A 13,758-nucleotide genomic window follows, 5' to 3' on the forward strand; every position below is an offset into this window, starting at 1 on the left:
GTTTTTATCTTTATATATGCTTTTTATCTTTTGTATAGTTTTTATCTGTTCTGTCTTTCCTGTAAAGCGACCTTGGGTGTCACAAGAAAGGCGCTTACAAATAAAATATATTATTATACCTACTAAAATAATGAAGCTGTATTGGCATTATATCCAACATTACATTAATATAATTAAACAACACTGATTAAATACAGCAGATTGCCAGATAACAAATGCACTTTACAGCCCATTTCCTCAGCTCTCCCTCTGAGGCTGCGGTCTTGTGTAGTGAAGACAGAAAAAAAAAAAAAACTCCATCAACTCACAGGTGAACAGAGCGTCTCTGCTCTGCTCCAGTCCGCTGCTGCTGCTGCTTTCAGACAAACAACAGCGGAGGAAACCTCACGACTCTCCACCGTTCATCACAACCAACCGTCCGACTCCTCAACACGTTTCCGGAGTGGACCAAAATCTCCTGATCTGACCTGAAAATCTGCCAAGGGACGATGCGTGCAGCGGAGCAACAGAGGAACTCTTAATAAATGAACCGAAGTGTCAAAAAGGATTTCTCTCGCTCTTCGTGCTCCGGGTTTCTTCTCGCTGGCGTGCAGGAATAACGCGTGCTTCACTGGACTTCTAATCGCCCAGCGAATTTTCCACGCTGATGAAATACTTTGTCAATCCTTATTTTTCTTTGCTTTACTGCAACCCAGTGAGAAACCTGCAAAACATCAGCGCAGCGCAGCGCTGACGGACCCTCGCTTTGGCATCTTGCCTTTGACTCATTCTGCTTTTGCGTGCCTGCTTTTGTGAACACACAATCCCTGCACAATCCCGACTGACTTTGTTTCTTCTTCTTCTGAAGGAGCGGCGGATGCTCACAATGTTTCCTGATCTGTGTGCATGAGTGATGGCGACCAAACCGCACCAGGTGACAGAGCGGCTATCTGCGCGTTTGCACCTGTTCGGATGGATAATGACAGTTCCTGCTACAGGTGAATGAATATCTGCCCAGTTTCTCCACACAGCGAGTGTTTTGAAGCTCTTTTCTGACTCTGCCATTGAGTGCTGCACACTGACAATGGATCTCAAAGTGGAAACCGAGGAAATGGACTCGAATCAACCTCCACCCATAGAAGTTTTTGCGCACAGCTCGACCCTGCACGGCATCTCTCACATCTTCACGTACGAGCGCTTCTGCATCAAACGCTGCCTCTGGGTCGTGTTCTTCCTGGGTTCTCTCACTTTCTTGCTGTACGTGTGCGTGGACCGGATCCACTTCTACCTCGAGTACCCGCACGTCACCAAACTGGATGAGGTCACGACCCCTATCATGACGTTCCCCGCGGTCACTTTCTGCAACCTGAACGCGTTCCGGTTCAGCCGGGTGACGCGCAACGACCTGTACCACGCAGGGGAGCTGCTGGCCCTGCTCAACCAGAGGTAAAACTCCACATGTGACTGAAAAAAGGCAGAATATGATATGCAAAGCTGTTTCTGCTGCATGAATGTTGCACCTGTTTTACATTTTCCTCTACTATAAGAACATTTTTCCATTGAAACGCTCTACATTTTCACTTCAAGCTACACGTGCTCCATGAGGTACTTTCCTCACTTTACTTTCATTGGTATTTTATGCTATGGTGTACTTTTACTGCACTACATATCAGACAGGAATACTCTACTTTGGACTAGATTAAAAAAAAATATAGTTCCTTATAGTGTTTCTACACAACACGGTTGCAGATTTAACCGTCTAATATGCAAAATGCTAAAATTGTGCTAACAAACTAAAGCGTTTTTTAGAATAATCTATCACTCAAAGGGGCCCAACTTCTGCATCTGATCATTTTATTTTCCCAGCGCTACTTCTAAGTGACATTTTAAATGCAGGACTTCAGCTTCTAGTGAGTGTTTTCCAGAGTGGCAATGTTACTCCGGTTGAAAGATTGAATACTTCATCCAATTTGGTCTCACTCGTCCAACAAGCTCTAACAGTTTCCACCTTGTTGAGTCATCCTGTGCTTGGAGAGCGTGCTCGTCAGGCTTGAATTAAGCGAGGCACTATAATCAGAAACCTCCAGCCGCCTTGTTGGTGCAGCTGAAAGCTCTGGATACTGGAGCTGGCAGCAGCGTGTATGCACAGGAGGAAAAGACGTGGAGAGTCTGCTTCCTTTGATTACAAGCGAAATGGCAGCTGCTCTGGGTATTCTTGTCATTTACACATTTAAATCCTTGTGTCTTTGAAACTTCAGCAGAGCTGCAAAGAAATTCCACTCCTGGTCATTACACTCGCTTGTTTCTGAGCTGGCAGAGATTTAACGTTATAGTTGATAGCATATTTAAAAAAAAAAAAAAAGAAGTTTGAATGAATTTTGAGTGATTAAGATCATACAAGAAGCAGAGGAGGAGGAAATATCTCACAGAGAGGAGACTGCGACTAATCCTGGCTTTAGAAGCTCTTTGATTGCTTTCCCTGTGGTGTTGTAATATATCTGCAAATGGCAACACAGACAGCAGTAATGAAACAATTAGCTAGGCGGGCTTGATTGGGGAAGCAAGTGTTGACCGGCATGTCATCTCAGTGATCAACAGCTTAAAAGTTCAGATGATGTGAACGTCAGACCTGCTGTCAGTTAAAGAGTTGGAGGACAGCATTCATTGCAGGAGGCCTGTGGCGGCTTTGCTTTTATGTGGGTAACTTCAATCCTAAATCTTTAATGAAGATCCCAGATTGAACACTAAAATTAGCTGTTTTCCCTGCGACGCTGGTGTGACTGATAATCAGCACTTGCCATCTGGATTCTTCTACATGAATACGTCTCCAAACCTCACATTTCAGGCAGCAGTTCACAAAGAAAAATGTTGAACACCAAAACATAAAGGGGGTGGATTTCCTTCTAAGTTTCCTTCTCCGTGTACTCGTCTCAACTCTTACGCTCTGAAGTAGGTTTAGCGCTCATTATCCTGCCTCCCTTGGCAAGGTAGAGAGGCGATGCAATGGCACACTTAGCTGTTATACCCCCGGCCAGAAATGAAAGTGCTTGTGGCATGAAATCCATTTAAGACTGTTCTCCGCCCACTTCCCATATTTGGAATCACTGGTCTGGCAAATGTCTTGTGGCATGATATTTAAGCTGCACACATGCTGAAGTGTCAGCCTTCGCCGATCCTGTCGGCTCGTGCTTGTGGGATTTTATCTTGTAAGTGCCTTCTTGGCAGGTTTGTCCATTGCACAAACAGTGGGGAGTCAATGCCTTACCTCAATTAATTTCTCTTTCAATCAAACGAAAACACTCCCCGCCTCCGTCCTAATGGGATCTGGCCTAATCTTAATGTCACAAAAAAATCCATGAATTAATTTTTTAAACCAGAATGAGGGTACTTACTATTGATTTAATATTTAGATTGTTTTAGTTGGAGTGTAAGATGTCCCTCTGCTCACATGAAAGTGAAAAACATAAGGATTATGGTACCTTGTTCCAAATTTTATCGAATAATGCAATTACACATCTCAGATACCAGCTGTGGTTGAGATAGAGTGAGCTGCTGAATCTCATTCCGGCTGTGCATAAAAACACATGGAGTGTGTTAATAGTATGTTCCACAAAAGATCAATAAAAGACCATATTCACATAGCAGTACATTCATATGAGAAATTTCTGAAAGGCTTTTCATTTGAGGCAGTGTATGGTGGGGGGGGGGACTTGAAGCAGTCTGCTCTTTGTTGAGTCCATTAAAATGGTGACATTTTTAATAATAGCGCAGTGGGAGATCACAGCGAGGGTAGAGAGCGGCTGCATTTACAGCTATTCTGCTCTCCTTTATTACAAGGCAGCATGGTCAGACTTTTGCGAGCTCCACTGAATGACGGTAAATTTCTCAGTGTTACTGATAAAGCTGCATGTGATGTGGATTGTCTGGCTCCCTACTCAGTTACTTGCAGGCCTTCATTTTCAGTTTAGTTTTAGAAAGATTGGAAGATGATGCAGACAAAGCCGACAGAAATGTAACTGAACATCGAGCTATCAATAATGCAGCGATATCTGGGACTTGCACGACAAATGTTGTCATGCAAGAAACTATTATTAGTAAATCATTGCAAAACATGAAGAGAAGTTTTTTTTTTCACTGAACAATTTAATAAATGTCAGCTTTTGTATCAATTAACTGTACGCCAATCTTTAATGTAGAAATCACTTAGCATTATCTCAGTAATACAATATAAATAGTGATTTTTGAGCTCCTGTTGTGTACGGGCACATCTTCATACACACAAGATTCAGTATAGATTTGGACCCGACTATCAAATGCGAAGAACACAACGGTTCTCTAATGTTAAACAGATTCGATTAACAGCCTACACCCAAAATAAATCTGTGAAGATGCCCACAATGACAAAGCTAACATTCAGATATAGGCGGACATTTGCTGACATTATATAGCTTAAAGTGACTGTAATTTATATTTTAACATTAACATCATATCAAATGGCAGTAAGCTATTTAACACTGCAGAAACTTGTGTGCTGTTTTGGTCGTCATGGTGGCCCTAATCCTTGTAGATATTCTGTGGTCAGAATATGCACCTCACTGCAGCTGCTCTGGCTTCAAACAAAAAACCAGGATCTTTTTTTTTTCTTTTAATTGAATGTTATTGAATGTGCCTATCTGTATTTTTGTGTTCTTGCATTGTGCATAATAAGTTAATCCATAGGCTTTAAACCGTGCAGGTTTAGAACAAAGGTTAGGTGCTGTGTCTGGTCCAGATTTGGAATAAAGATGGGGCTGTAAATGCTCACGGGGTCAAAGAATCAGACTAATTACTGTGTTGGTTTTCTGTGAGTCAGACGAGGAAGAATCTGGGGTGCCAATGAAATCACAATATGAGGGATAACCTTATTAAACAATATTAATTTTTGACAGTTTGGTCAATATTTGTGCAATGCTTCTGTAACTGAAATCGGAAATGCTCTTTTAAGATGCATTTTACATAGAATTTTTCGCACAGTTTTTTAATGTTGAATACAATCTTTTTAATTTTTCAAACCGCTCAATTATTAAGTGACGACATCACATGTTTTTCACACTGACATGCATGAAGGCATCACTCCTTATTGGAGTGAAGAGTGTCACTGCTTGATGTGATTCTGTAAAAGCGTGGACAACCTCCTCGCTATCTGAGAACATGTGCTGTATGTGGACCACATTTACTGCTCATCTCACCACAGGGGAAACTGGGGATGAACCAAAAATATAACCAACATTTCTTCTTCTGCCAGTGTTTTTCAAGCCTGGTGGTCTACTAAGTTGACCCTCTTGAGGCCCAAACCTGGGGGAAGATGTTTTTTTTCTAATTGCGGTTACAGTGGGTTGGCTCAATTGGAAAACATACCAGCAACATGGCTGGAGTCGCATCCAGTCACCACTATTTGTCATTGTCACACATGGAGTTGATGTTGTTGTCAAAGCTTTTCTCTTCTACACCACAATGGAATTCAGGACAAAATGGCTGACAGTGGGGCAGTTCTGTAAACCTTAAGCCACCTTGTGTCTACCCTGAGTTACTGCAGTGGGAAGTTTCTGATTCTAAAACAACATGACAACATGAAAGAGGATGATCAGAGTTAGTAATCTAAAGAGAACAACCTAAAAGGAAGCGAATCGGTACAGTTGTGGGTGCTCTGCTCCCACTCTCATAGCTCTTAAAACCCACTGTACAATACCAAACAGCAGACACACTCGCACAGTTAGAGACTCGCTGGTGAACGCTGTGAAACATTTAACAACTGAAGAGCCTATAACAATCCAGAATAAGCATTTGGATTGTCACATTTTTTTGTTCTTGGTGCTCAGTGCTTCATAACATTCAATTTGGAGTAGCACAATGGATACTACATTAAAGACTCAGCTCAGAAATTTGGTTTCAGAACTAACCTGCTTCTCGGGCAGCTGTGTGTTATTAGTTCATGAACAATAGAGGTCACAAATGGCTCGTAGTTGATTGAAAGCTGAGAGTTGCTTAATTGAGGTGAGATTGCCTGTCAATATGGGGAGTAAAGAGGTAACCATGCAGGTGGGGAAGATAAGAATGAGGCTATGAAAAAAATAAATAAAAAAATCTGTCGAAGCGATATTAACCCTTGTGTCGTCCTGCGGGTCAAAATTGACCCGTTTTAGTTTGAAAATGTGGAAATATATATATTTTTTCACAGTAAAACTTCTGATGTCCACATTTTCAACATTTTGGGGAAATCTTTGAACATTTTTTGGTGGAAAAAAAGAAATGTTAAAAATGTTTCTTAAGAACATTTGTAAAAAAAATCAACTAAAATTCAGCGAATTTCGCTGGATTTGGTTGATTTTTATGTGAATGTTCTTAAAGAAAATATTAGAAGTTTTACTGATACATATGTAATCACTTTAGAATTTTTTAGGATTTTTTTGGAAGATTTTTACTCATTTTTAAAAAATATTTACAAGAATTTTCTTGCCAAATTTGGGGGATTTTTTATTTATTTATTTTTTTTTAAACAAACTTTTAAGGGAAACTTTTAAGGAATTATTGGAATGTTATTCCTTAAGGTTTTGCAAATTTAAAGTTTGAAAATGTGGGAAAAAATAATATTTTCACAGTGAAATTTATGATGTCCACATGTTCAACATTTTGGGAAATCTTTGAACATTTTTTGGTGGAAAAAAGAAATGTTAAAAATGTTTCTTAAGAACATTCGCAAAATAATCAACCAAAATTCAGCGAATTTCGCTGGATTTGGTTGATTTTTATGTGTATGTTCTTAAAGAAAATATTAGAAGTTTTACTGATACATATGTAATCACTTTAGAAATTTTTAGGATTTTTTTGGAAGATTTTTACTCATTTTTAAAAAATATTTACAAGAATTTTCTTGCCAAATTTGGGGGATTTTTTTTTTTTTTTTAAATAAAACTTTTAAGGGAAACTTTTATGGAATTATTGGAATTTACTTGCTGAATGTTTTGCAAATTTTCAGAAATTTGGGGATTTTTTTTGCTGAATTGTTGGATTTTTTCAGACAAGGAAACAATATTTTTTGGTGTCCGTAAATGACGACAACAGAAGGGTTAAGGGTAGTTTTTCCCTCACAAAATCAACAGTAGAGTTCATTCTAAAAGAGTAGGTGTGAAAAAATGACAGATGAGCTGGTAGACCAAGGAGTGCAAACCCTGTGGATGACAAGGAAAGTTAAATCCATTTATGTCCCAGTCAGGAAAGCTCTCCAAGATGAGTTTTCTTGTCAACAACCAGGACAGGATTTCATGACCATAATCTTAGTTGTAGAACAAAATGATGGAAAGAGGGAGAGAAAAAAAATGAGGCTCTTGACCCATAAAATAACACCTCATCTGTCCAACACGGCGGTAATTCTCTTATGGTTTGAGCCATCAGTTGAACTCTTTGTACCATACCTCTGCCATGTCGTTAATAATTAAGCCAGACTTACTTTTGACCGTCAGTTTAAGAATTCACATGAAAGTTTAACGAAATGTTCCCATGGCCAAAACAATCCAGTCAACACAAACAAATTTTTCTCAAGTCTGAATGCAGATTTTGTTAGAGAGACTTGGCTTGAAATACTGCGTAGCCTGGAGTTGTTGCGTTGACAGTGAATGGACGACTTGGTTTATGGGCCCGTGCAGCTCCTGTCTGAAATTTATTATGTAGGGTACAACAAAGTGTTACACTCCACTAGTGCTTTCCATTTGAGAGTCAGAAAATGCCACAAAAAACCATCTTGTACATTTTTATTGTCTGTTTTCTGTCAATTTTGATTTGCTCTGGAGAATATTATTTTTAGTTCTAGTTGAGCGGAGCAAAAGTTCACCGATAGAGAGATTCATAAACCTTCCTGAATGTTTCAAGGCTGATATTCGCTTTTTATTAAGTCTACTTGCTCAAAGAGCAGTGATTATTCACTGTGAAGATGTTCAAATTTCTCACTCCATACTCAACTACAGGAGCTGAAATTTGCATCCATTTGTTTGTGTTGTTTCAGGTATGAGATCAGGGACATACACCTTGTGGAGGAGAGCGTTCTGGAGAGCCTGAAGGTCAAAGCCGACTTCCACAATTTCAAGCCGCGACCCTTCAACATGCGCGAATTCTACGACCGCACCGGCCACGACATCAACGACATGCTGCTGTCCTGCCACTTCCACGGCACCGAGTGCAGAGCAGAGGACTTCAAAGTGGTGAGTCTCTCAAATCTCTCAAGAAGATTTGATCAGACGTTAATTAAAGGATTATGCTCAAGTCACAGTGTTACTGTAATTACCAGTTTCCAACTTGTAAATAGTATTCATGTCATCATCCAAGCCATAATTACAGCTGGGAAAGTCAAATTTTTCTGAAAGCTCCAATGTGTCAGACTTAAAAAGGCGCTAAAATGTGTGGAAGCGTCAGTAAAAGCGAGCAAACATGGATGTCTCTGTCAGTCAGTTTGTTGTTTAATGGTGATTAAAGACTGAAATTTAACCATCTGAACCCCAAAACCTTCAGGCGAGTGTGAAAGGCATGCTATCTTTTAAGAAATCACTAAAATTTCACAATTTATTGGAGCCTGTAACTGTAAAAACAGAGAAAAAAATGTCTGAGTATTCACTTTCCAACAATGACTGAACTTACCAGATGTGGCCTACAGTTTTGTCAGGAAAATGAATCAAATCTAAGCTTAAAAACGTGGTATTTTATCAAAATCATTTTGTCTTATTTAAAAAAAAAAAAAAAGTACCAAAAACAAACCATTTGTTGTAACCAGATCCTGTAAAAATCCCAAAATTCTGTGCTCATCTGTGCAACTGTGAAGCCATTAGTGACTCAGCTGTGAGAACCAGTCATGTGACAAAAATTCATAGACTTTTTAGCTGAAGTGCAGGCTGAGTGTACACAAGGCAGATAGAAGACAGTATGGGAACAAATTGGAAATGTAAGCCGTAACATATCTTTTGTATGTAGAAAAACATTGAACATGTTGGTGACAATCTTTCAAAATTCAGCTTTGCTCTTTTATGATTTTTGGCATTATATTTCTGTTATACAACACAGAGGACATATTTAGTTCTCTCTTCTTCTAGCTGTGGTTGTGCCATTTCCATAGAGGTGAAGGGTTTTATAGTACAGTGAATTAAAATGTGACAGGAGCAAAAAACCACTCAGAAACTCTGTGGGGTTCGGAGGGTTAACAGACACAGTGTTATATTGAACAAACATATTTTTAACACTCATTTGCCCACCTCTGCAGCTAAACATTACTCAGCATTATTAAACTTCATTCTAATTACACTGTTTGTCACAAGCAATTTACTTTTGTCAAACCATCCAGCACGTTTACGCCTGCTGACCCAATATTCCTGCACACTCCAGCTGAAAACAATCCCTGTTTATTGTATAGTGCATTACATTTTCTGTGCACCATTTGATTTGAGTGTCCAAATTATGTGTTTCTACATTTATCCACCATAAAGTGTCCATTGCCTGCACACAGGTGATGGTAAAAATCCCACAGTGCAATGTTCTAAGCAGCCTTGGTAACACTGACCTGATGTCATATAGGTGTTAAAACTGATGATGATTAGTAAACGTCTGAAATGTGAATTTACTGCTCACTATTGAGTAAACTATTGAGTGTGTATTATCCAGGGAGAAAAGAATGATCGGGAGGGAGTGTTTGTCAATGGTGTTATTAGCTGCCTTTCTTTTATGGATCCAGTTGTTGTGACCCGACAGTTAAACCAGCGAGTCAAATCATGACCACAAAGTCACGTTCTAAATAATCAAATCACAGGTGGGACTAAGAAACAGCTAGCGTCAGCACCTCGGAGAGCTAATTGCTGTGTAGCCACTGAAACTGATCTTACAAACTGTTATGAATGTCCGCCCACACAAGTGAAACTTTTTTTTTTTTTTTCTTCAGTATTAATCTACAATGTAGAAAATAATACAAATAAACAAAAAGCGTTGAATGAGAAGATGTGTCCAGACTTTGGACTGGTAGTGTAGTTCCTTTGATTTAGTGTTTAAATAGTTCGAGGCAGACAACACACGTAAAATCATGGGATTATTTATTTATCGTGGAATGGGTTAAAGATAGATGAACCCCACTGTGCAAAGAACAAGCAAACCTTTGAGTGAACTAAAAGAAATGACATGAGGTCTGAAGACCTGAGGAGACCTGCTGGGCTTTTTTCTGTGGATGCTGCTGGTTTCAGTTGAAGCCTCTGATTAAAATTTGTTCCAGTGCATGTGGCTGTGTGGGTATAGACGTCTTTTACTCTCAAGTGCGGGTCGACATTTACGGTGTAAAATGATTTTTATGCTTCTGTAACCGATTTATTTCTTTGTTTTATGATGGCCACGCATACGGCTTTGCTGATGTCTGTGTGTAAAATACATTTCAAATCTGTGCAGACAGGTCCTTGTTAAAATTTATGATCATACATTGCTTTGTTATTTATTTACTTGAATCTCTGCCGCTGCTTATATGTTTACATCTGCCTTTTCATCTTTTTGTTGTTATCATTTTCTGCTTCGAAACAAGGAATGGCAGTGCCGTACAGAGATGTCCTTTGAAAATAAACCCTTGTGGAGAAGGGATGTGGAATAATGCAGTGGAGCTGGTGAAAGAAATGTGTTTAAGCAGTCAGCTGACGTTATATATGTCCGACTGACTGATGCAGAAGTAAGTTTCCCCTGCAGTCCAGGAGTAGAGCTGCCTGGCTGTGATGTCTCTGCAATTAAAGTCTGCCGTTACTGTCGGCCCAGCCAGACACTGTAGCTGTAGTCACTGGCACTGGACACAAATTTTAATTTGGAGCTGAACATTGATCACATCTACACGGCGACCTCACTGAGTAGATTGGATTGAGTTTACAGGTGTTTTTTTTTTCTCCCAAGAAGATTCATGTTTATCTTCAGTGCACATCTCTGATGTTATCTGCTGGATATTGTCCTCTAAGTGGTCTGTGACGTATTATTTTGTAAAGGTGTGAACTGCATAGTACAGTAGGGATTTTACCTTGATTTAAGCAGCAGAATTGACAGGCTTTTATGTGCAGGTCCAAAAGATTAACGGGGAAACATAATAACACACATTCATACACAATGACACCAAAGAGGAGCTCCACACTCCACCACTTACTGTAGCAGCTGCACTGAAGTAGCTTTGAAGTGATGTTTCTGCTTATGGGCTATTTTGCTATTTTTTCTGCTAATCCAGTGAAAGGAAAACTAGTGGATGCCTTTTTTATGTCTCCACTCATTGCTTGAAAGAGCAAGATTTAGAGTATGTCATTTATCAGACGTGTCTGGTAGCAACTCTGATCTATTTTCATTTCCTTTCTTTTTTTTTCTTTTGGCCCATCTTCAAATTCAGTAATCCAATCAGCATTCTTGTGATCACTCTTAGGGCTCTGTGTGATCAGAGTCCTGCTTACATTAGAACCTCTGAGGTCTTCTGATCCTCACGACAGGTTTAAAACCAAAGGAGACTTCAAGGTTGAGACTTTTAAAGCGCTGAGCTCATAGATACTGCAAACATCCTCAAAAATCATCTTGAGAGCTGTTGTTTTTAATTTACCTCTATTTTATCATATATTCTAAAAATAAAAAATAAAAATTCCACGCTCTGTCTACAGTATATGCCAAGTCAAATCAGTTTTACTGATGCATCCAAAGTCATAAATTTGTCTCAAAGGATTTTATATGCAGGGTATGACATTGTCTCTTTGTAGAGCCTCGATTTACTGTCTGCTGCTTTTGTCTTTTATTGAGAAGCACTTTGAGACATCTGCTCCAGAAGGGCGCTAAATTAATAAACTTTGCTCGCTTAAGGCAGGGAAATGCACCTTTTATAGTGCTGGGAGTTAAAGTGACGGTTTATGCTGCAGAAGTGTGTGACGTGCTGTCTGACCAAGCTGGGAATAAAAAGTTTTTAGTTATTAATAGTTGTTTAAAGAGGCTGCAGTCAAAAGCCAAGTGGCATTTTTCCGTTTCTGCATTAGTTGTATTTATTCAGTTAAACTTTTTGTTGGTTTATATGCAGGATAAGACAGTTTTGTCTTGTGATTATGATAGTAGCAGATTTTTAGATGGTGAAAGTAACACATAAAACGACAAACTGCATACAGCTGGTTATAAGATTTGAAGCTTCATTAATTATAAATACTGTACCATGTACATTTGTAAATGTGCACATTCTCAGGTGAATTATTTGCACATTCATTCACGCTATAAATATTTCTATTACTTTTTTTAACTCTTCTAATTCCATAAGTTTGCTACACGTACTTATTGTTTATCCTGTAGCGCTTACTGTCTACTGACCAGCAACACTTGCTTTTTAAAATCTTTTTATCCCTCTTTAAAAAAGCTCTACATGTTAGTACTGTAATAGTTCTTTGTCAAAACATGTTTGACATTTCTGAGAGTACATAAACGAGATGGAGGATAACAGCACACATTTTTAGACAATCTCTTCTGAAAAGTAATTATAGTAAAGCTGCAATAATTAATCAGTAAGTTGTCTGATATTAAATTTATCATCCAACTATTTTGATAATTAATTGGTTAATAAAGACAAAAATAGTCAGAATTTTCTGATTCCAGCGTCTAAAATTTTTGATATTTTCTGTTTTCTTTACTCCTCTGTGACAATAAACTGAATATGTGTGAGATGTGGATAAAACAGCCATTTGTTAAACCGCCTTTTTGACCTTTTATACACGAAACAAATAACAGATTAATCAACAACTTAAACAACTGACAATGAATATTTATTATACAGTGTTATGCTCAGTTGTTCACATCACATTAAAAGTGACAAAAATTGTTGGACACACCTCCTCTCTTTCTAATGTTTCAAAGGTGTGGAAAGAGGAGATGTCTGAAGGTATCTGAGCATCAGTAGCAGCGCCGTGTTACATTTACAGGCCTTGTGTTAACTTATATAATATACTGTGATTTATGTGCCATAAACTGCCATATAAAAGCTCACATTCATGTAACGGCCAAGTCTCAAATAATAGTTGTGTGTGAAGCCAGAATGTTAATGCAGGCTGAGTTCAAAAACACTGAAGGGGTGAAATTACCCCCCATTACCAAGTTCACATCAATATAATGTCTGTTTCTACAGTATTATTTCCATCAGGACAACAACAACGTCACATTTTACTCAGCACTCTGCCGAGGTTCTCTTTTTAATACAAATAATACCATATTCTTATCAATTTCATCATCATATCAAAGATATAAAAGGATAAAAACAAACAGATAAAATAAAAGAAACCTAATTTTCAGGGACACATTTAATTCAAAGCTTTGTTAAAAAGAAAGTTCTTTAGGCCTTTTTTAAAAACATCCACTCTCTGTGGAGCTCTCAGGTGGTCAGGGAGGGAGTTCCAGATGTGAGGGGCGACTCATGGTGTATATTATGTAAATAGTTTCTATTCTAATCCAGTTATTACCTAAAAAAAAATTATCTGTTTTCTACACTCTTTAGACTTCTTTGTAGTGCTGTAGCACATTAATTTCCATTCTATAATAAACAAATTCGTATTTTCTTTTATCTCATACTAATTAATTCTATGCAAATCGATGAGGGAGCATAAGACAGATTTTAAAAGTGCCACAAAGTGAACGCTGGAATCAGTTTGTCAGGAGATAAGAAGTAGAACTGATGTGTAGAGGTTACCTTTTGTTACTATTTCTGGGCAGATTTTTTTGTGTGTCAGAAGCGTCTAA

At 38.5% G+C, this 13,758-nt stretch overlaps 1 protein-coding gene across 1 annotated transcript in view; it reads left to right on the forward strand.

The window, feature by feature from the left end:
* Positions 1-288: 288 nt before the first annotated feature.
* The window catches only part of LOC111567042 (acid-sensing ion channel 1-like), a 70,286-nt gene continuing 56,816 nt past the window's right edge, over positions 289-13,758 (forward strand). Inside the window, exons 1-2 of the mRNA XM_023267896.3 lie at positions 289-1,425; positions 8,018-8,213. Coding sequence (XP_023123664.1) covers positions 1,064-1,425; positions 8,018-8,213 — 558 coding nt within the window. The 5' untranslated portion in view covers positions 289-1,063. The remainder of the gene's footprint in view (positions 1,426-8,017; positions 8,214-13,758) is intronic.

The sequence above is a fragment of the Amphiprion ocellaris genome, chromosome 8 (assembly GCF_022539595.1).
Source record: "Amphiprion ocellaris isolate individual 3 ecotype Okinawa chromosome 8, ASM2253959v1, whole genome shotgun sequence".
NCBI classification, from domain to species: Eukaryota; Metazoa; Chordata; class Actinopteri; family Pomacentridae; genus Amphiprion; species Amphiprion ocellaris.